The sequence below is a fragment of the Prunus mume genome, linkage group LG4 (assembly GCF_029339155.1).
Source record: "Prunus mume cultivar Tortuosa linkage group LG4, ASM2933915v1, whole genome shotgun sequence".
Taxonomy (NCBI): Eukaryota; Viridiplantae; Streptophyta; class Magnoliopsida; order Rosales; family Rosaceae; genus Prunus; species Prunus mume.
The window spans coordinates 13,715,990-13,738,365 of record NC_142701.1 but is presented as its reverse complement, the minus strand read 5'-3'; the positions used below and the strand labels follow the sequence as shown (position 1 = coordinate 13,738,365).

Below are 22,376 nucleotides of genomic sequence, written 5' to 3'. Positions count from 1 at the left end.
ATCTGTGATGTCAACATGGCACATTGAAATTAACCAAACATTTCTCAATTGAATTCTAAATTGAAAAAAATAATTAGCAAGCAGCATGATCGAAACCTCTTGGATTACAGAGAAGAACAATCTCACTGTAATGTTACTGGTTTTTTGGTTTCTGTATGGAATTATAAGAAGGATACCAAAAATTATTTGGATACAACAGTCACAGTAGGACACCCGAAAGTTACAACAGAAAAATATTACTCTAGCATCCGCCTATTTCCATTTCGTTTTTGTCACGTGGATTCCAATTCTAAGCTCAACATCACAATACTTCTACCGGTTTTCATCACATACTAAATTTGCCTACAATCTCCTCCCTAAACTTTGGATACTATGAAGCCGCCGCCATCATATCATTTGCTGATGAAGATCCGCTGCTTGCTGAGCCAGTTCCACCATCATGGCCTCATCGAAAAATTTGTTGATGCTCACATCCTCACTCATTCCCTGCCATTGGCAACAAAATAAAGAAAATTTAAATCAGCAAATTTATGCCTAGTTATGGCTTTCTTCCGCATTTCGTGATTTCCAATAGCAAAAGTACAACTAAGGGAAATTTTAGCATTCCTCAAACTTTGCCAGAAAGATACCGAGAGAGAGAGAGAGAGAGAGAGAGAGAGAGAGAGAGAGAGAGATGACGGAATGCTTTTACCTTCCTGCGTCTGGTTTTCACCATGAATTCGCGGGCTAGGTGTTGAATTGGGGCAGGTTCCAGGGGTCGCAGAACGATACTCTTGTCAAGAGGATCCCCCGGAACTATAGCCCAGTGATCAAAGACTGATAGGCAAAATGCCTGTCCTTGGGTGTGGTACCTCAAGTCCGTTTCAAACCCGAAAGATTCAATAACTGGTAAAAATGCCTGAATTTATCCAATTGAAACACTCGTCAGCAATAGTCTCCTCCCTCATGATAAAATGAAGAACCAACAGAATGAAATTGGAACTCTACATAAACAAAGCTGAGCCAACAAACCTTAACAATATAAGCAGGGGTCCCAGGTTGAGGAACATCAGCCGTAACATGTCCACGCCTGCGAGATAGAACAGTGTAGATAGCAGAAATACAGTCGATTGGTGTTTGTATCTGAAACAACAGCATCAAAAATCAATCAGAAAATCAAAGTAAAGCTCCCGTCATTGAAGTGACATTATATTCATATTAAGCAATCTAAGTTCCTCGGGAACTCTATTTAAAAGGAAAATCAAATAAATAGATCATTTTTGTAGCTTTGAGAAATAATTTGTTTCGTTTCACCTATGCTTGGTAACACAAAAATATAAATAAATAAGAGAGCATAACAACAAAGATTGCAACTAAAAGTGAGCAGCTTGTTCAGCTTTAATGTCCACACTTTTCACCTTAACCACCATCTTGGTCCTCATTTACATCAAAAGAAATAAATACTTGAATATAACCTTCCTTGAAAATAAATCTCATTGTGATATAAACCAAAAAGGAAGAATTTACCTCCACATAATATACTGGCTCCATAAGCCGCGGGGTTGCCATTAAGAATGATGAATAGGCCACACGACGAGATGTGGGAATGATCTGACCAGATCCACGATGCAATGGCTCTTGTGCAATCCTTGCATCCACTATTTTGAACTTCACATTTCTGATGGGTTCATCACAAAGGGGTCCTTCTCGAGCACCCCACTGAAACCTGTCCCCCATAACATTATGGTAAGCAATAAACTGAAACAACAATATAGGGCAAAAGAACAAGAATTCATTTCAAATACCCCTGAACAATTGAATCCTTCACAGCATTCAGCAAGCTTTTGTCAACTTCAGTTGAAAGTGTATCGTCTAATAGAATGTTAGGTCCCTGCACATATACCCTTGTGTCAAACAAAAGCATGCAAGGCATGGAATGTATAACTAGAATTCAAGGAAAGGAAGGAGAAAGGGTAATGAATAAAGGAAAGTATGTATAGAAGATGCATAAAGTTTATGTTAGGATTAAAAAGGTACAAAGGACAAAAAAACTTTGTAAACATAATAATGCTACATGCTGCTTAACGGGTGAATTACCTGCTTATCAGGGCCAAATGCCCATATGGACCGTGCAGCGAGAACATCCCACTCATATCTAGTCTGGAAGAAATTGCCTATATCCTTCCGAGACCAATCAATGCTTACAACACCATTCTCAATGTCCTCCGCAAGTCCTCTCTCCAACGGCTCTGCAATCTACATATGGATAACGGCTTTTAGGTGATCATAATTTGAAAAAGTATCTCATAAAAGTTCTGGAAATGAAGTTGCTTCTTACCATAGTTATTTTATTCTTCTTGTTGGGTGTTTCAGCAAAACATTTCATTGATGAGGACTCCACCACTGTTTCACAAAACGAAACAACAGGATCCGCAACCTACGTTGTAAGTGAAACATACAAAACAAAAGAACATCCATCAACAAAAGAAGAAAATAAAATTTTGACATCTTTAAGAGGTGGAAAAGGTACATAATAAAAGTGAATAAAATATGAGAAGTGTGAGCAACAAATACCTTAACTTCTACTTCAGAATAGAGCTCTCTAAGGTCCTTCATTATTGAATCCAAATACAGTTCTCCTGTACCTAAGATTGTGTGCTCCCCAGACTCCTCAACTTTAGTGATTGCAAGTGGATAACTCTTGCTGATCTTTCTAAGACCCTCCACCATTTTTGGCAACTCACTTGGATTTAGAGGCTCAGTTGCCGTCTTCACAACTGGCAACGTATTGAACTGAAGAGGACGGAATATGTAAGCATCCTCATCATAATACTCATTACAGAGGGTGGCAGTTTTCATAATAGAAGCATCTACACCTTCAATAAGAACCCAAGTACCAGGAGGAGCCTCAGCTATGGGTATCCTATCTCGAGCTTGATAAAGCCATAATTTTGTCACCTCTTTGACTGTCATGTCTTCCTCATCCTCTGGTGAATAGCCTTCTCCCAATACGCGTACAGTCTGCCCTGTCTGAATCTTGCCACTATAAACTCTACCAAATGCATCAAACACACTACAGTCGGACTTGGGATACAATTTGGTTACATTGACCATTAAAGGACCATCAGGTTCACAATTTTTCATGGCCTTGTAAATCAAAGAGTCTTTTGGTCCCGTATATATGTGGTCAACTTTCCTAGTTGCGGCATCTTTAGGGGAAGGAATATGTTGAACCAGCATATCAGTGAAGCCTGAGGCAGATCCGAAAACTGAGCTACAAGCCAACCTCAGCAGAGGTCTAACATTCAATTTATAAGCTGCATTGCTAAGGGTGACACCAAATTCTGCAAGAGTTGCCTCCACACTCTTTTTATGTTCTCCAATTACCTGGCTATAAATTTTATACAGGGGTTCAAGCACAAACTCGACAAATGATCTTTCTCCTCCATCAACGGGGGGTTTTCTCCTGAAAGTCCTGTCACCCCTATGATAGTACATATCTCCCCAGAGACGAGAAGCAAGCTTATCTGCATCAAGGTCGACACCATGAAGTTTAATATATAGCTTTGCAAATGATTGCAACGTGAATGACCATCCTGCGGTAGCACTTGCAAAGCAAACATTTCCTGCCAAAGGATCAATAATTTGCACATTGCCAGCAGTTGAAGAGGCAGCAGTTATGTGGTTATTAATGACTTCCAAAGTATGCCTTAGCTTGAAGTAAGCATCCCTTGGGGGCAATTTAAGTTCTGTTATCAACCTGTCAACCTTTCACATGAAAATTCATGTTTGTAAGAATACCAGTACAGTTAATGGAAGTGCGCAACTTCATATTCTGACCAAATGGAAATAAAATTGAGAACTAAAGCAGCTCTAGAATATGGAAAAATTATACCTTGTTGATTACAACCACAATTGGTAGGCGATCTTGGATTGCATGGCGTATAGCCCTCTCGGTATTTACCTGTTCATCAAAATCATAAACTTTTTTAAGTAAGCAGTATATCCTACCTGTTCAGATGTTCTTCCACAGATGAGGCAGTGACATGTGACAGCTATATCATGTTCATGACAGAACTTAAATTGAAAAAATAGAAAACTATACCATAATCAAGGACTCTCGTTCACATAATCTATAGAAAACTACAGATGAGTTGCTTACCATCATTCCTTCAGCGGCATCCACAATTAAGACAGCACCATCAGCAAGCCTGAGGGCAGCAGTCATTTCATCAGAGAAATTGACATGACCAGGTGTATCCATGATGTTACACAAGTACGATTTAGACTTGCTATCCTCAAGTACAAGGGACATAGGAACTGCTTTAATAGATATCCTTCTCTCTTGCTCATCAATCCTTGTATCCGTGTACCTCATGTGCTTATCACTATTTGAATCGAAAGTGGACATATGGTGTGTCTGCTCCACCAACATATCCATGAATATCGTCTTTCCGTGCTGCAAGTGCCCCACAAGAGCAACATTCCGAACAAGAGAAGGGTTTGACATGAGACCCAAAAGGAATTGGTTAGACACGTAGGTGGAAGAATCCTTGACGCCAACCTCAAACTTGACATTCCTAACAGGCTTGATAATGGGCTGTTCTAGGGGTTGTGCATCTTCGTCCATGACCAAAGTCTCAACATCTTCCCCATAAACCTCTTCCGCAGTAGGATAATACTTTTTGTCCTCAGCAAGAACAACCTGATTGTCCATATCAACATCATCGGAGGTAGCAGCTAGCCACCCATTGGAAGCCGCTGCTGCATCATCGCCATCTGACGCAGCCCCATCGTCTTGCCTATCTGGAAGCTCTCCATCTTCATCCTCTCTATCACTTTCTTGGTCAGACTCAATTTCAGGCCCTATATAGTTCCCGAACTCGTCGTACAGACTGTCATCCATATTATCTAATCTGCTATTTTATACAAGTGATTAGTTCACTCAGCACCAATCCACCCACTAAAATCAGAGAATAGAAGGATAAAGCAATAGAATTGAAGTTGGAACGAAGATAACTGAGTTCTAGGGTTCTAGGGCAAAATCCCAACAGAAACTCTACAGACTGTAATTGAGAAAATGGGAGATGGAAAACAAGTAGAGAATGAAATCTCTGAAGATACTTGACGGAGAGCGATAGAAGGAAAGAAGAAAATAAGAGAGGATGGAGACGGCGCAAGATGTTTAGGGTTAGTTTTACATTTTTTATATCTGGAATGGCTAGTATTAAATAAGATCATTATTTCAACATAGCACAAGGAATCTTGGCGGTCTAGTGGTAAGTTGTGGGCTTTTAAGGGATGAGGTCAGGATTTCGAAACCTGATGTCTCCATTCTCTAATTTTTTTATTTTTTTTTATGACACAGTGGGGGAACCCAGATCATTAGAAAATTACATCAAGCCAAAACCCATAAAGAAAATTACATCAGAGAACTTCTCACAAACAGCTAACAGGCACAAAAGGTTATTCAAATAACAAACCGCAAAATATTATAACAACAATAATCAGAAAATTATGAGAGAGAGAGAGAGATAGAGAGAGAGAGAGCTTACTTTAGCTGAAGCAGAAGTATAAGTGCGGGGTCTTTTTCTGGTTCTGCGGGCTTCTTCTGAAGTTCTTTCTGATGAAAAAGAAAAGAGAGCCTTTTTCTTTTCCCTTCTGTTTTTAAAAGAGAAGGGAGGCAACATTTTATTGGACCCATTTACGTCTATCCGCCCATTGGGCTTTGTTTCCAGCCCAACAATATTATTATTATTATTATATATAAATTGTTTAAATTGTTTTTAAAAATATATATAAATTAACATTAAAACATGTTCTACCCAAAACATGTTTTCTTTTTTAATTATATATATAAATAATACAATGAAAATATTAAAAGGCGTTGGGGCTTTGGTATATCAATAAATAAATAAAAAGTTTGTTTTGTTGTAACTTACCAATTTGATTGAATGGAACCCACCACTTATGGTAGTAAACTATGAACTTCCTATGCCTATAAATAGGCATCAAAGATGAATGACAAATATACAAGAGAAGAGAAGAAGCTATGGTTGAGCTCTTGAGCCATTGTCTTCCTCTAAATTTTCTCTCAAGTCAGTTCCCTTAGTTTTGTAACATGTTTCATTTTTTATTTTAAAAGTGTGTTTTAACTTGTGTCATCCGATCCGATCCTATAATATATAAGAAAAGGTATTGGACATAATTATCCTTGCTAATTAGTATTTGAGACAAACAATATTTCTGTTTTGGTTTTAATACATAGAAATTGAATTTTGTTTTGGATTTGGCCGAAGAGGAGGCCCAGAATTCTCAAGCTGCTTGACTCGCGGCTCATCCCTTCGACATTCACCGGTGAGTCCAAGGTCTTCTAGCTCAAGAGAGTTTTTTTTTCTTGCACATGTCCAGTTTCTTCTCGTATTGGAATTCATAAAAAAACTGGAAGAAAACTCCGGAGATTTTCTGCATGTACTGTGTAAACTTTAAAAAGCCAGCCATCCCAGCATCTGTAAATCATAATCTATTGGTCCTAATGGACATGTGAAAAGTTGAAAATCTTTTTTCTCCCTCAATTCATGTGAGGACATCATTTTGGGTAGAAAATATTATATTTTGCTTTATCTACTTCCCCAGCCTTTTGTATTGTCAACTTGAAAAGTAGGGCACAAAAGCTTGGTGTGATTTGCATGCCATGGCCAAGCATAATATTTTAGGACCTGCAAAAAAGCATGAATATTTTTCATCTTTTATTCATTTGATGTGCCTTTTAATATATTTTTTAACCTGCAAAAAAAATGATGCCATATCAATTTTCCCACCAAAGCACCTGGTTTTCTGTTCTTCAGTGCACTCACAAATGAGAATCAAATTCCTTGTCTACTTTCCTTGTTCATCAAGCAGACTCTTATATATTCTTTTCAACTGTGCATTATATGACTAACAAAATTACGCTAACAAAAGAAAAGGAGGCAGACATTGTCTCCGGAGAAATGAGCTTATTAGTATGTAGTCAATTTTACTGGATGAGTATGATCTATTTTCAATTGTCAACAGTATAAGATTGTACGATCTATGTTCTCATTGATATGGGACTTGTCACAACATGTATCTCATCACTCCAAGTCAGGCTTCCGAAAAAGTATATTGTGTTCACTTGGTAGGTGGAAACTGCTACCGTGAAGGAGATTGTCTTAACTGTGGAATTGAAAACCAATCTCTTGGGTTTTACAGTTACTTTAATGTCTGGTGGGGGATCTATTTGAGCTTTATATACTGAGTTGACATGACCAATTACATTGTAGTTTTGCACAAACTACATTGCAGTTTCGGATGCAGTTTCCATTTAATTACAATTGGATTTTTGCTCTTTCCTTGGCCTTCAACCTCACCAATTTGAAGAGTAGAGGTTACTCAGATGAGGTGTTGGGTGGGCAACAGAAGAGATGATCACCTTGTAAGTTTGCTCTCTCTCTCTCTCTCTCTCTCTCTATAGATTGATTGCTGAGAAATTGGTAGAGAAGGAAATGATGGATAATTTGGTATAAGGCTTAGTTGAGTCAAATTTTGTATTAATTTCAGTTCATTTAAATACCTATTGTAAATGTGGAATTCATATGGTTTTCATCAATATGATGATATATATTGCTATGTATTAACTACCCTGTTGGCTAATTTTGCGGAAATTGGATTATGTAGCTGTTTACTATATGGAGGTATCTTGCATTTCGTCTGCATATATCTCTTTTTGCTCTTTATTTCAAAATCACGAGCCAACTGATGCTTTCGTATGTATATATCTCCTTTTGCTTTTTGTAGAAAACGGAAACTACAGGGCAAAAAATAGAAACTGCATTGCAGAAAACATAAATTGCATTGCATAAAACGGAAACTGCATTGTAGAAAACAGAACCTGCAATGCAGAAAATAGAAACATAAATAACCTATTTTACATTCTAGGTGGTCTTCATTCTGATTCCCCCTCTCCCAACATGTCTTGAATAAATAAAAAATATTGCTTTGTTTTGTTTAACTCTAGAACTGAGCATTTTCCCCCAAACTCAGAATTGCAGTTTCCATTTTTGTATTGCGCTTTCGTTTATGCATTACTGCTTTCGCTTTACATTGCAGTTTTTGTTTCTGCATTGCAGTTTCCGTTTTAGTACTTTCATCTTGGTTCCTCCATTTTGCTTCTATACAATTAATTTTTGTTTTTGTTACTATTTTTGTTTTTGTTTTTGTTTTACATAACTGATATCTACATTGTATTTTTGTTGCAGTTTATGTTTTTATTTGCAGTTTTTGTGTGAATATGTGTTGAAATGATTTTTTTCTTTAAAAAACTGTTGATTGTTTATATAAATATTTTATAACTGAATAAATATTACAAAATCAAGTTTAGTGTAGTGGTTTGTGAGTGAGCTCTTCATGAAGGTTTGAGTCCCTTCAATGACACAAAATCTTTTTATTTTTTTTTTTAAGGTGAATAAAGGGCAACATAGTTGGTCTCCTGCAGCGGTGTCAGCCGGCAATGGGCAATGGCTCCTGGCGAAGGGTGGCCGGCAGTGGTGGTGGTGGCAGGTGGTCGGCACCTGGGTCGTGGCAGGTGGCAGGCGTCGGTGGTGGCAGTTAGCTGGATGTGGACAGGTGGCATAGTATGCTTGCCTTAGAAGGAGCGGCATATTGTGTGTAATTTTGATTTTTTTTAATGATATTTTTGTAAAATTAGGTACTACATTTTGGTCTTTAGCCTTATGCTAATTAAATGAAATTGTATTCCTATCTTCCAAATTAGTAAACTATATTGTGTTTTAAAACTAAAACTCCCTTATATATACACACACACAATGATCTATACTATTTGTTCATTATGAATCAAAGTAGTTTGTGCTACTTGGATTCAATATGTTAGTCTTGCTCTACACAAATGGAATACTACAATTGTCAAGCTCCAATGAATATACTTATCTTATATGTGGTGTTTCATGTATAAAAGGATTTTATAATAAAAAGTTTAAATGAATATAGTTTAAAAATTTCAAAATGCATACGTACATAGAATATTTCTTTTGGCCATGTGCCAGAGTCTTTTGGGATTTCAAGAAGGAAATGCTTATGTCTGTTCATGGAATTTGCTTAGAATCTTTCTGACAATGATATGCTCATGGTTCTGCGTTGCAGCTCCGCGGTCATTCTTCTCACTCTCATCATTTTGAAGCAAGGGGAGTGATGTATACGTAGTTGTGTTGAAATATGGTGTATATTCTATGGAACAATGAGTCAGATCAGCTATTTTGGGGTAATGTAATCGTGATTTTGGTAGTTCCAGAGGCATTCTTTTTCTTGTTCGTGTAGTTGGCCTTTGGGTGATGTATATCTCAACTTTGTTACAATCACCATTGTTGACAGTTTAAGAAGAGTGTTGTGATTATGCCGAATAATAGCTTGTCAGACACGACCATTTTTGTGTTGTTGCGCCGTCTACCTATTGCTCCACTGTCATTTTACCTTTGTAGGGCGACTCTACTTGTCTCCAGCTAGCATATACTGCCTATTATAGTTATTTGAATTATCTTTTCAAAGGCAGTTCTGGACAGCTCGCTTTCCTGCTTATCACTCTCGAGATTGTAATTGCTTATCTCCTTGGGAGAATTACTTTCTCGAAAAGACAGAAAAAATCTCAATATACATATATAAGGGGATTTAATCTTCATTCTTGAATCAACTTGATGTCACGAGCCCTTCAATCACTTCTTCTATGGCATTGCCATTGCTGACTTTTTCATCCCGAGGTTGCCATTGCTGACTTTTTATCCCAGAGGTTGCCACGGGATTGTTCCTACTGGCTCCTCTTCCTTTTATATTGGAGGCCCAAATCACTTTGTTTGCTTTGATGAGCCTTACTTCTTTTTTGGGCTTCCATCTTTTCACTGGATGTGTCAATTTTTGGCCCAAACAATATTTATATTATATTTTTCATAGGTACATTATTGGATATGTAATTTACAGATTTTTTTTTTTGTTTGCAATTTTAGGGGGCGAGATGTGAGAGGGAATGACAACTAAAAGAAATGGGGTGATTGATATGCTATTAATAGGGAGTATATTAATTACAATTATGGCAGTTAATGAAATGCTTGAAATAAATTATAAATAAAATATGAAGTTTAGTGGCAATGATGTAAAAACATAGAAATACTAAGACCTCTTATATCCTACTGGTCATTTAAATTTCAAATTGGGTTTTACACATAAATTTATAGAGTGATGGGTATATGTCTAGGAAATAGAAAATGGAAGGATCTATATTGGAGAAGCCCTAAACTTTAAACTTTAATTATGGGATGATCTCAGATTTGAAAGCTAGCAACTTATATGCAATTAATATCTGCTAAAAGAAACCAATATTGGATGATATTGCTGCTCAAGTTATGTTTATAAATATTTTTGAGGTTCTAAGATTTAGAATATTTAGTGGGAGATTGTGGCTCTAGCTGTTAAATCCGAGACCCTAAGTCCGAATCCTCTCTATTTAATAGTTTTGTGTGTGTAGGATTATGCATAGAGATTTTCTTACACACAATGTGCCAAGGTTCGAATTGAATTTGAGATCTCTAGTTTGCAAGTCAAGGTTATTTTTCACTGGGTTAAACCCAATTAGCCGATCAAAACAGAGGTTCGGCTGGTAGTGATGGGATTCATTCAGAAACCGACCAACAATGGAAATAACAATTTGTAAATCATGAGCTAATGACAGTTGGAGGAGGAACTTTGTTACAAGTTGAGATTGATGACATGTGAAAGAGGGAACCAAAGAAAGACTCTTCGGTTTGTAGCTTTGTTTGCAGTTGAGAAAACATCAACAAAGCAACCGACCAAGAACGTCAGTCAGATTACAACAGACAATGCATGTCATTAGGGTTTTCCTAAAAGTCAATAAATAAATATTAGTCACTTAATAACCTCCTTAATATATCAGCCGGCCTGGATTTGGCCTGCATGATGTTTTCAAGTACGAAATGAGGCTCCATGACATAATAGATGATGTGTTTTCTTAGCTAGATCCGAACGAAGTGCTTGTCCTATTATAATCGTACAAGTTGTTATATATGTAAAGGACAGATATAAAATCCAAAATGATTGGTTAAAAGAAAGAAAAGAAAATCAACTGGGAAATATTTTTTGATAGAGCAGCACAGTAATGCATGCATTTTTGTACTTTGATTTCATGTTATTGAGACTAGTTCATTCCAACCTAGATATGCTATGATGTTTTCCTCAACAAAAGAAGAGTAGATTACAGGATTTCTACATGACATTTCATTTATGCCAATGTGTTAATTAACAGTTGATCGAAATACTTCGTCGTTCATAAAATTTGAACTCAGAATTATAATAAAATAATCAAGTAAAAACTGTGTGTCACTAAATTCTAGAAATCATTGACACGCCGTAAATTTTTAATAAATAAACCATTAACATGCGCTGTAAATTTTTTAACTTTAAAACTAGAAAACAATGGAAAATAGTGATCTATCTTTACAAGAATTTAAATATTGGTCCATATAAGATGAACAATAGCATATTGATTTCACTGAAAAACAGACGGATTCAACGAAGTCTTTGACTGCTTAATAAAAACCAACAAGACACATCTGGACAACAGCCACCATCCTTGCACAAATAGCTAAAGCCTCCCTCCTACTCACCATTTACAAAATTCCTCCAACTGGCAAGCAACAATACCCACAAGGTTGGGAGAAAACTCTTCTTTTCATTTTCCTTCCTTTCCCCCTCACTTTCCCACACTTTCCCACATAATTTTCCCTCCAACCAAACACTCCCACAATCATGGCTGGCATAGACTCCTCCTTTGAATTTGAACAGTCCTCCTCCAGCCACCGCCATCCACGTCACCCCACGCCCGTCAGCTCCTACTCCCGGTCAACTCAAAACCGAACACCCAACAGCCGGAGGTCCCGCCCAACGACGCCGTTTGCGGCGGACAACGACGTGTCGTGGCAGAGCGAGATTTCGTGGCAGTTTGAGCCCACTGGGTGGAGTGACACTCGAAACTTGGGCTCAGCTCTGAGCCCATGGGCTGCCACCAGCACCTCCACAGAGGCCCAAATAGTTCGCCGCTCAGCCAATTACTACTACCTCTCAAGAACCACTACTGGGTTTAGAAGCTCTGCCCAAAATAACCCAAATTACGATTCTACCCCTGATGGCAGGCTGGAGCTTCGAAGCTATGTTGCTCCTCCTAGAGATGGCAATAACTATAATAACTATAATAACAGTGAGAGTTCTTTGGTTTTTGGGAAGAGTAATTACAATGCTAATTATAAAAAGTCCCCAAAATTGGAGAAGATTAAGGAGCTGGGAAGTGGGAATTATAGTGGTCCTTTGGCTAAAAGAGATGCGCTTGGTCATTATGATGATGATGATAAATCTGAAGTTTTGGGTCATGGGTTGTCACATAATTTGGGTCATGACGCAGGTGGTCATTTTTATGGCACATCAAAAATTATAGAACATGGTGGCTATGGTCATGGGTTGTCACATGCAGGGCAGGATCATCATCAGCATGGTTATGATGATCATGCATGGCAATCAACGGTTACTAATCGTCGTAACGATGGGGATGACCGGTACGGTGATAGTGATCAAGGTTCTGTTTTTGATGAGGATGGTGAGGATGAGGAGGATGCAGTGCCACCAAAGCAAGTAGGGTTGCTTAGCTTGTTCAAGTATTCAACAAAATGGGATTTGGTTCTTGTTTTTTTGGGTTGTGTGGGTGCTCTCATCAATGGAGGGTCTCTTCCTTGGTACTCTCTTCTTTTTGGACAGTTTGTGAACAAGATTGCTAAAGAATCAACATACGCTGACAAGACTCTGATGATGAAGGATGTAGAGATGGTATGTATGTAAAGATATTTTTACACAAGAAAAGATAAATCATGCTCATATGTTTTATTTTCTATGTTTAGATTATGACATTTTCTTCACTGTTGGTAAGCTTTTTCTTACCATGGTTTTTGAATATTTACTGTAGGTTATATTTGGTTTGGATTAATAATGGAAGCTAATTTTCTTTTGAATCTAATTTCAGATATGCCTGTACATGGCTGGACTAGCTGCAATAGTGGTAGTTGGAGCATACATGGGTAAGATGGGCATACATCATGATGAACATTTCCTTTTTCCTCTTTGTTTCCTTTTGAATTATTTTGGTTTTCCTTTGTGTCTAGATGTTTGTAACATATGGAATTTTGTCAAAGCCCATATGAATACATACCAACAGTATTTTTTTTTATCACTAAATTGCAGAGATCACTTGCTGGAGAATGGTGGGAGAGAGATCTGCTCAAAGAATGAGAAGAGAATATCTAAGAGCAGTTCTACGGCAAGACATAAGCTTTTTCGATACAGCAGTCGCTGCCGGTGATATTATGCACGGAATTTCCAGTGATGTTGCTCAAATTCAAGAAGTTTTGGGAGAGAAGGTCTACTATTTTCTTTTATAAATTTGCCTTGAATAAAATTTTACGATTACGTAACAAATAGTCTTTATTGTTCTGTTCTTGTATATTGAGAATCAGCTAGCATTGATACATTTTGAGCTTTCTATGTAACTGCAGATGGCACATTTCATTCACCACATATGCACTTTCATATGTGGATACGCAGTTGGATTTATAAGGTCAAGGAAATTATCTCTAGTAGTCTTCTCAGTCATACCACTGATGATGTTCTGTGGTATTGCATACAAGGCTGTTTATGTTGGCCTAACTACAAAAGAAGAGGTAAAAACAAATAAAGAATGACATAACCAAGCATATTATAAACTTGATCTTAATTTTTATCAACACATTAGCATCTTTTTTATTCTTTTCTGGTGCATTTTTCAAAGGTTTCTTACAGGAAGGCCGGTAGTGTAGCTGAGCAAGCTATCAGTTCAATCAGAACCGTATTTTCCTTTGTTGCGGAGGATAATTTGGCTGAAAGATACGCTAATTTATTGGCCGATTTGGTGCCTTTGGGAGCAAGGATTGGCTTTGCTAAGGGTGCAGGAGTGGGAGTTATCTATCTGGTTACTTATTCAACGTGGGCATTGGCTTTCTGGTATGGTGGTGTTTTGGTTGCAAGGGGAGAGATAGCTGGAGGCGATGCCATTGCTTGTTTCTTTGGTGTCAATGTTGGGGGAAGGTAATGAGCTTGTCTTTGTGGTGGTTAAGAAATTTCAGAAATTTTTGTGCAAAGAGATACATGAAACTAATTGTACATGACCTTGTCTATCTTCTTGACACATTTTACATGTGACTAAATTTTCATAGGGGCTTGGCATTGTCACTGTCATACTTTGCTCAGTTTTCACAAGGCACGGTAGCAGCAAGCCGGGTTTTTGAAATTATAGATAGAGTTCCAGAGATAGATCCCTACAGCTCAGTAGGCAGGACCCTGCCAAAGGCTCGAGGAAGGATTGAATTTAAAGGCGTTTCTTTCTCATACCCGTCTCGTCTTAATGCTCCAATTCTTCATTCTCTTAATCTGGTTATTCCATCTTCAAAGACACTAGCACTTGTTGGTTCTAGCGGAGGTGGAAAGTCCACCATTTTTGCTCTTATAGAGAGGTTCTATGACCCTAACCAAGGTATCATAAGCTTATGGTTTAACATTATAAAAAGGCAATTTATGATAAGTTGGAATAACTTGAGTTCCTGCTCTAATTTTGTTTTCAAATGTTTGTTTTGCAGGTATTGTTACATTAGATGGTCATGATTTAAGGACGCTGCAGGTCAAGTGGCTAAGAGATCAGATAGGTATGGTTGGCCAGGAGCCAGTGCTCTTTGCCACAAGCATATTAGAAAATGTATTGATGGGAAAGGAGAATGCCACCAAGAAGGAAGCAATTTCTGCCTGCATTGCTGCCAATGCTCACAGCTTCATCTCTGGCCTTCCACAAGGCTACGAAACTCAGGTTCAGTTACAAAAGCATTCTTACTGTTCTCTTGATGGGGAGATCCTTAGTATACTGACGGGAGTAGTGTTTAGAATATGCATGCCAACGTTCTTTTGCCAGATATCTAGCATGCTATCTTTCCAAACTGTGAATTTGGACCATACATTCAAACAAGAATTCACCTAATTAGTGATCCAGACTGACAGAGGGAAAAAAATGTACCGGCTTGTCTGGCAGGAGGACGTTTATACACGTGCGCACACACATGTAAATGTTTACATCAATGATTATGTACTCATGGTCTAATGCTTATTCATTTCAAATGTCATTTGGCAGGTTGGAGACAGAGGAGCACTTCTTTCAGGAGGTCAGAAACAAAGAATCGCATTGGCTCGAGCTATGATCAAAGACCCTAGAATCCTTCTCTTGGATGAACCTACCAGTGCCTTAGACCCTGAATCTGAGTCTGTAGTCCAACAGGCTATTGACAAGATCTCCTCAGGCCGAACGGCGATTGTAATTGCTCACAGGCTATCAACAGTAAGAAATTCTCATACCATTGTTGTTCTTGACTCTGGCTCTGTCATTGAGATTGGCAATCACCGCCAGCTCATGGAAAAAGCTGGGGCCTACTATAGCCTTGTTGAGCTTGCTGCTGATGGAGTAACAAAACCTTTGTCAAAGCAAAATGATACTGAAAAAGGCACTCAGCTTTTGGTGCCTGATAAATCAATTCATGATGCGTCAAGATCAAACCGTACCCAAGGGAAAACCCAAATAGAGGAGAAAGAGGTCCAAAAACCAAAACCAAGAAAAGTTCGACTTTCAGATATATGGTTGTTACTGAGACCAGAGCTTCCAATGCTTTTATTTGGATTAATCTTGGGTATGCATGCAGGTGCAATTTTGTCTATTTTTCCTTTTCTTCTCGGCGTAGCCCTTGAAATATATTTTGGTAAAGACCCATCCAATATTAAAAGAAACATTGAACCCCTTTGTTTAGTACTTGTTGGACTTGGCTTTGGGAACATAGTCTTTATGACAGGACAGCAAGGCTTGTGTGGCTGGGCTGGAACAAAACTCACAATGAGAGTGAGAAATCTCCTATTTCGTTCCATACTAAAACAAGAACCTGGTTGGTTTGATTCTGAAGAAAACTCCAAAGCAGTACTGGTCTCACGGCTCTCAATTGATTCTGTCAGTTTTCGATCAGTCCACATTGATCGATTATCAGTCTTGTTAATGGGTTTGAGTTCAGGTATGGTGGGACTTGGTCTATGTGTTTACCTTGAGTGGAGGCTAGCTATTTTGGCTGCTGCTCTCACTCCTTTGACTCTTGGTGCAAGTTACTTAAGCTTGATTATAAATTTAGGACCAAAACTTGACAATGAAGCTTATGCCAAAGCTAGCAATATCGCCTCTGGTGCAGTTTCAAACATAAGGACAGTCACAACATTTTCTGCTCAAGAGCAGTTGGTTGAGTCCTTTGAAAAAGCTTTATCAGGTCCAAAGAGCAAATCAGTGAGAAGGTCACAAATCATGGGCCTAGCACTGGGGTTCTCTCAAGGTGTTATGTATGGAGCATACACCGTAACTCTGTTGTTTGGTGCTTACCTTATCAAAGAAGGCAAAGCAAACTTCGGTGAGGTATACAAAATTTTTCTCATTCTTGTTTTGAGTTCATTTTCTGTTGGACAATTAGCCGGTCTTGCACCAGACACATCCATGGCTGCAACAGCAATTCCAGCAGTTTTTGATATCATTTCACGTAGGCCATTAATTGGCAGTAGCAACAGAGACAAAGATAAGAAACTCGACCGGTCGAAACCATTGGATATTCAGTTCAAAATGGTCACATTTGCATACCCATCTAGGCCAGATGTGACTGTGTTGAGTGACTTTTGTTTGAAGATCAAAGGTGGTAGCACTGTGGCATTGGCGGGTGGAAGTGGGTCAGGAAAATCAACAGTTATATGGTTAATACAAAGGTTTTATGATCCAATTCAAGGGAAGGTGATGATGGGAGGAGTGGATTTGAGAGATATTAACGTGAAGTGGTTGAGAAAGCAGATAGCCCTAGTGGGTCAAGAGCCTACATTGTTTTCCGGCACTATAAGAGAGAACATTGCTTTTGGTAACCCAAATGCTTCATGGGCTGAAATAGAAGATGCTGCAAGGGAAGCTTATATTCACAATTTCATCAGTAGCCTCCCTCAAGGCTATGAAACTCAGGTATTGTTCTATGATGCATATGTATCACCCAAATTGTTCATCTTCATTTGACCATTTGTTGTTGTTGTTTCTTTTTCTAATATTTTTCCTATCATATATAGGTTGGTGAGAGTGGAGCCCAGCTATCAGGGGGCCAGAAACAAAGGATTGCGATAGCAAGGGCTATACTGAAGAGATCAAAGGTATTGCTGCTAGATGAAGCAAGTAGTGCATTGGATTTGGAATCAGAGAGACACATACAAGATGCACTTAGGAAGATTTCCAAAAGGGCTACAACCATCATAGTGGCTCACCGGCTTTCGACGATCAGAGAGGCTGATATGATAGCAGTTATGAGCAATGGTGCCATCACAGAATATGGGAGCCATGATGCACTTATGGCTTCTCATCTCAATGGTGTGTATGCTAGCTTGGTGCGTGCAGAAACTGAAGCCAATGCATTTTAATCATATAAATATGTACCTATTAAAGTTGCTAGATCTTAGATTCAAATTGTATGTAAAGAAAATTGTTGGCTTGCCCTTTGATTTTCCGATGGGGGAAATCAATTAGCAGTTGCTTGTAGTTATAGAGAAGAGTCCATTTTAATATCGTTTGGTCCCCTTACATTATTTTGTGATATTAGAGATTGGAATTGATGTACCAACATACATCGAAATGGTGAGTTTTGACTTTGCAAAGCATTTTATTCTTTGCTTGTTTGGGCTAGTTGGTAAACCAAATGACAAAGGTATATATTTTTTTTTTTGCCAAAATTATTATTTTTATACAAGAGGGGGGAATCAATCACATTACCTCGAGTGCAAGAGTGAATGCTTTTAATCACTTGAGATACAAGTACTCTTGCCGAATGAGATGTATTTTGAGTTACACAATAAGGGTAACTCTCTTTTCTTAGTCTTGAACCTTTGATTTTCACAAACACACAGGTATGGGATTTACTCCTAGAATCTATTCTAGCGAAGTAGAACCAACTGATAAGTTGAATGTGATATTCCACTTGTTAATGTCCTTGATTAAGAGATGCCTTACGTTTACCCAAATTAAGTATGCCTAATGAGTATTGCGTTTAATATGATTCACATTTACAAATTCTGGTCAATTCCTTTTAGGAGGCTGCTCGATTGAAGTACAATTTCTGATCAAAACATTGGAAAGGTCCTTAAGTATCCACAAAGAGACCCACGACCTAATTACGAAGAAGCAAATTATAAGAAAAAAGGTTGATCAATCACAATAATCTCAATTAATGGTGAGTAGCCCCTTTTATAATCATTGCACATCACATAAAAAGGCCATAAAATTCTCACATGTATGCATTGTCACTTGGCTTTGAAGCCAAGAGAAGCTGATGGTTACGTGCCTTTCATGCAAAGCTAAGGCTTAAAGATGTTCTTTTGGTCAAGCCAAATGCCGCCACTTATCAAACACTGTTTGGTTCTCAAGTTGTATTCTATGCTTCATCTCTCTGCAAGATTCCTTCCCCACCTTGTTCTATCTTTCTAGTTCAACCTTATTGGATCTTTGTGCTCCATATTTCACCAGGTATTCACCATCTCTCTAATTCTTAGCATGTCTAGTCATTCATGTTATTGCATAATTTCCATCATTTTGATGCATACAGCTTATACAGCTTACACAATTTCTTCAGAAAAGCAAGAATTTCATAATATTGTGACTGGTGCTAGCTTAGTTTTCTTCAATGAAATTTACCTCAGAATTTTTGTTTTCTTGATTCTTTTTGTTTGAGTTTTAATATGCAATGTTCATTAGTTTGTGTCTTTTCAATGCCTTTTCTTGTTAAGACATTGTGTTGCCAAAAACCAATAAAAAAGAAAAATTGCAGGACTTTATTATAGGTTGCCTGTCTGTGATTCTTGCTGCATATGGATATGGTTTTTGCTTAGCAAAACGGTATCTGAAGTGAATAGTACCATGAAATGAATTCCAGTGCATCATCATCCAGGTAGACTTTCTCAAATTTGGATTTACCAGAACAAGAAGAAAAAGCAATGGCCTCCCTTACACCAGGAGTTCTACTAAAGCTCCTTCAGAGCATTAACTCCAACGTAAAGGTTCGTGGAGAATATCGATCTGTCCTGCTTCAAGTGATCAGCATTGTGCCTGCCTTAAATGGCTCAGAGCTGTGGCCAAACCAAGGCTTCTTCATAAAAGTGTCGGATTCTTCTCATTCCACTTATGTCTCACTGTCCAAGGAAGACAATGAGATTATATTGAATAACAAGTTGCAGCTTGGTCAGTTTTTCTATGTTGATAGAATGGAGGCAGGAACACCAGTTCCTATACTTATTGGGGTCAGACCAGTTCCAGGACGACACCCTTTCGTGGGGAACCCAAAGGATTTGATGCAAATGTTAGAGCCATCAGAGAGTCCAGTTCAAGCTGATCAGCAAGGCAGCAATAGTTTGAAATCGAGGGAGTCCTTCGACGCAAAAGATGAAAACTCAAGACAAACGTTTGTTATTAAAGAGGAAAAGGCAGCTGTTGCATCTAGGTATATGCAAGGTGTTTTGACATCAAATTCAAAAGCTAGCGGGCCAGATTCTAATGGAGGTGGGAAGAACCATGACAATGAGAGTGGTGCTAAGAAGGTTTCCATGTTAAAAGGCAAGCAGCAAGAGCATAATGGTCAGGTACGATTTGCGCTAAACATAATTTCCATTTTTAAGACGGGTAGGATTATCTGTTTAAATTAGATGCCATAGTGATGACAAAATAAAAGCAAATGAGATTGTTGCTTTTTCTCTGTTTCAAGTCCTAAAGCATTCAGGCAATGTTACACATATAGGAGTGTTAGGCAATACATTGTTGAAGAATACACGAGTCCCACATCGAAAACTTAACAAAATAGAAAGTCCCATATAATAAATGGTTCCACTCCTAATAACATTGAGGCCTTTTGTATAAAACCCTACACTTGCTAAATAGGTGGTTAAGTTGGGAATAATATCGATGTTGTTAGTGGTGGGCCAATGGTCCGTCCCTCTGAAATCTTAACACACTAAACATACAACAAGAACAAGATTCAATAAATTGGAACAAAGTTATTGTGCAGTACACAAATTTTTCTTGGATCTTTAGAACCTTTTCCTGGATCCCTACATCAAATGATGCAACTGAGAATATAATCCTTTTATTTGAAACAAACAAATAAGTAGATGGTTCTCTTTTATGTAATCAAAGAACAGTTTTGTAACATGATCATTTGTTCTAGTGTTACAGGCACGCTCAATAACTCCTTCCCATAATCGACCTGGTGCACTTTCATCAAAGCTGGACTCAGTCGTATCTAACACCAAGGAGACTGCTGCGCCTTATAGAAGCACTTCTGCAAAACGAACTTCAAACAAACATGAAAACATGAACTCTAATTGTTTGTCAAGCCGAAAAGATAAAAGCCAGTCACCAGAGGCTGTTTTGTGGGCTTGTCTGCCGGCTAACTTTTTGAAGCTTGGAAAGGTACCTTTCCTTGTTTCCTTCGCATTTCTTTCCTTTTCAGTTTAACATGTCCGAAACTTAAGTTATGGCTACTGTTCCATCAGTCCAAACAGCCAATATGGAAAAGAGTTTGGCATTTTTGTTGAACAACTGTATTATTTTGATAATGCTAAATTCTGAACAGATATCAGTACTTTGTTGAGTTCATACTCAGATCATGACCAATTGAGCATGCATTCAATTGAAGGCAACAATAAAAACTAAAAGGCATTTTCATTGAATTAGATTGATGTTAGCTAGGCAACAGTATCTTGAATAGAAAAATCTCACTAATTCTCGCATCCATTATACTGTTGCAATGTGACACTTCTTTCTTATCTTTCGTTAAAATTTTACAAGGGAATGCTCAGGAGGAGAAATTTAGCTTCTTTGGTAGCAGCAGAAGCTCAAAAAGAAGCATCTACAGCTGCAACTCTTGTCAAATGTCTCAGGTAACTATAATATCTATTAAAAGAATCCATGTCAATATCTTACATCTATAATCACATTCTGTGAAACTTATTTCTTAAATCTTTTCTTTCAGCATGTTTGCCGATCTATGTTCATCTGCCTCACCAGACAATCCCCACCTTCCTCTCAACAAGTTTTTCATACTCCACCAGCTCATTGACCAACCAAACATTGCAGCTGCATTGAAGGATAATTCAATTCCTTTAACTACAAAACAATTAATGCCTCCAGATGTTGAAAAGTTAAGCAAAAGGACAGGTCTAATTCATGGTAAAAGTACATTGAAGTCTCCAAAGGCCCCTGCTGAGTTAAGTGGAGCAGAAAAACTAGAATGGGCTAAAGGAGATAGTGCAAAAGAGATAGCAGAGCTGAAAGAAATTCTCATAAATGAAACAAGATCTTGGTTTTTGAAATTCTTGGAGGAAGCATTGGATACTGGCTTTCATCTGAAACCCCAAGAGAAGAAAGGTAAGGACAGTGCCGGGCGACGCAATGACCCAGACAATCATATTGCTGTGACATTATCACAGCTTAAGAAAGCAAATGAGTGGTTGGATAAAATGAAGAACAATATAAGCTCAGGGAACAATGGATTGGTGGAGAATGTTGACAGGTTAAAACAAAAAGTATATGCTTGTTTACTTGTTCATGTGGAGTCTGCTGCTTCAGCTCTAGAAAACAGATCTGACCGTGGTTGATCCAGCCAAAAGGGTGATTTTAGAATTTTGATTGGCCTCTAGTATATTTGAATAACTTATTACATTTAATTTAAGGTGGTGTTGATTTCCAACTAAGGTGATTTGAGCCAAGCATTGTCATTTAACTTGTGGATGATGAAATTATTTATGGATGTTCATTGTGTATAAAAATAATAAGGCAATTGAAGGTCTGCATCAAAATAAACTGATGAGATTTTGTACTCAATTTGTGAATGATCATCTGGTTCAGTGAAAAGTGGCAAGACTGTGTAGCACTTAGATGATCTTAGGGGAGCAGCATTGCAGAAGTAGAATCAGCTCGATCGACATTACCGTCGGTTAAATGAGTTACAGTATGAGCTACAAAGAAACTGACCTTTATCATTGCCTTCAATCTTGTGCCTGAAAGGGAGAGAGTCCAAGCTGGAGAGCTAGAGCACATGCAAAATTCTCAGAACATTGAAGCTGATATATCTAGCATGTGCCCTGCTTCTCCAGCATGGCTCATTCTCCCTATCTTCCACCTCTGCATACTG

General features: G+C 38.1%; 3 protein-coding genes across 5 annotated transcripts; 2 read left to right on the top strand and 1 right to left on the bottom strand.

Moving 5' to 3' along the window:
- Nucleotides 1-86: 86 nt before the first annotated feature.
- Nucleotides 87-5,190, bottom strand: LOC103327591 (110 kDa U5 small nuclear ribonucleoprotein component CLO). The gene is made up of 10 exons (XM_008229930.2): nucleotides 4,142-5,190; nucleotides 3,875-3,943; nucleotides 2,554-3,747; nucleotides 2,318-2,416; nucleotides 2,077-2,235; nucleotides 1,785-1,870; nucleotides 1,507-1,705; nucleotides 1,012-1,122; nucleotides 692-898; nucleotides 87-486 (listed from the first exon to the last, which is right to left on the bottom strand). The coding sequence occupies exons 1-10, from the start codon at nucleotides 4,883-4,885 to the stop codon at nucleotides 388-390; spliced, it is 2,967 nt and encodes a 988-aa protein (XP_008228152.2). The 5' UTR covers nucleotides 4,886-5,190; the 3' UTR covers nucleotides 87-387.
- Nucleotides 5,191-11,597: 6,407 nt separating this feature from the next.
- On the top strand, nucleotides 11,598-17,819 carry LOC103327759 (ABC transporter B family member 19-like). The gene is made up of 9 exons (XM_008230128.3): nucleotides 11,598-12,897; nucleotides 13,091-13,145; nucleotides 13,309-13,484; nucleotides 13,620-13,784; nucleotides 13,892-14,187; nucleotides 14,316-14,632; nucleotides 14,736-14,959; nucleotides 15,278-17,173; nucleotides 17,275-17,819. Exons 1-9 carry the CDS (start codon nucleotides 11,830-11,832, stop codon nucleotides 17,617-17,619), a joined length of 4,542 nt encoding a protein of 1,513 aa, XP_008228350.3. The 5' UTR covers nucleotides 11,598-11,829; the 3' UTR covers nucleotides 17,620-17,819.
- A 743-nt stretch (nucleotides 17,820-18,562) lies between these two features.
- On the top strand, nucleotides 18,563-22,066 carry LOC103327593 (protein CORTICAL MICROTUBULE DISORDERING 1). 3 transcript variants are annotated; one of them, XM_089050775.1, is made up of 5 exons: nucleotides 18,563-18,718; nucleotides 19,020-19,827; nucleotides 20,417-20,653; nucleotides 21,032-21,123; nucleotides 21,216-22,066. In XM_089050775.1, the coding sequence occupies exons 2-5, from the start codon at nucleotides 19,186-19,188 to the stop codon at nucleotides 21,838-21,840; spliced, it is 1,596 nt and encodes a 531-aa protein (XP_088906901.1). In that variant the 5' UTR covers nucleotides 18,563-18,718; nucleotides 19,020-19,185; the 3' UTR covers nucleotides 21,841-22,066. The 3 variants fall into 3 exon arrangements, with proteins under 3 accessions (XP_088906901.1, XP_008228154.2, XP_088906902.1); XM_008229932.2 differs by having other exon boundaries at nucleotides 18,578-18,718; nucleotides 19,140-19,827; XM_089050776.1 differs by having other exon boundaries at nucleotides 18,589-18,718; nucleotides 19,125-19,827.
- The last annotated feature ends 310 nt before the right edge of the window (nucleotides 22,067-22,376 follow it).

Bases quoted from the DNA above. Each gene is read 5' to 3' on its own strand.
- LOC103327759 (XM_008230128.3), top strand. From the start codon at position 11,830: ATGGCTGGCATAGACTCCTCCTTTGAATTTGAACAGTCCTCCTCCAGC. The intron at 13,785-13,891 runs GTAAAAACAAAT...CATTTTTCAAAG, and splicing joins GCCTAACTACAAAAGAAGAG to GTTTCTTACAGGAAGGCCGG. The intron at 14,188-14,315 runs GTAATGAGCTTG...AAATTTTCATAG, and splicing joins GGTGTCAATGTTGGGGGAAG to GGGCTTGGCATTGTCACTGT.
- LOC103327591 (XM_008229930.2), bottom strand. From the start codon at position 4,885: ATGGATGACAGTCTGTACGACGAGTTCGGGAACTATATAGGGCCTGAA. The intron at 1,123-1,506 runs GTAAATTCTTCC...CTGTTGTTTCAG, and splicing joins AGCCAGTATATTATGTGGAG to ATACAAACACCAATCGACTG. The intron at 899-1,011 runs GTTTGTTGGCTC...GGATAAATTCAG, and splicing joins CCCCTGCTTATATTGTTAAG to GCATTTTTACCAGTTATTGA.
- LOC103327593 (XM_089050775.1), top strand. From the start codon at position 19,186: ATGGCCTCCCTTACACCAGGAGTTCTACTAAAGCTCCTTCAGAGCATT. The intron at 19,828-20,416 runs GTACGATTTGCG...CTAGTGTTACAG, and splicing joins AGCAAGAGCATAATGGTCAG to GCACGCTCAATAACTCCTTC. The intron at 20,654-21,031 runs GTACCTTTCCTT...AAATTTTACAAG, and splicing joins ACTTTTTGAAGCTTGGAAAG to GGAATGCTCAGGAGGAGAAA.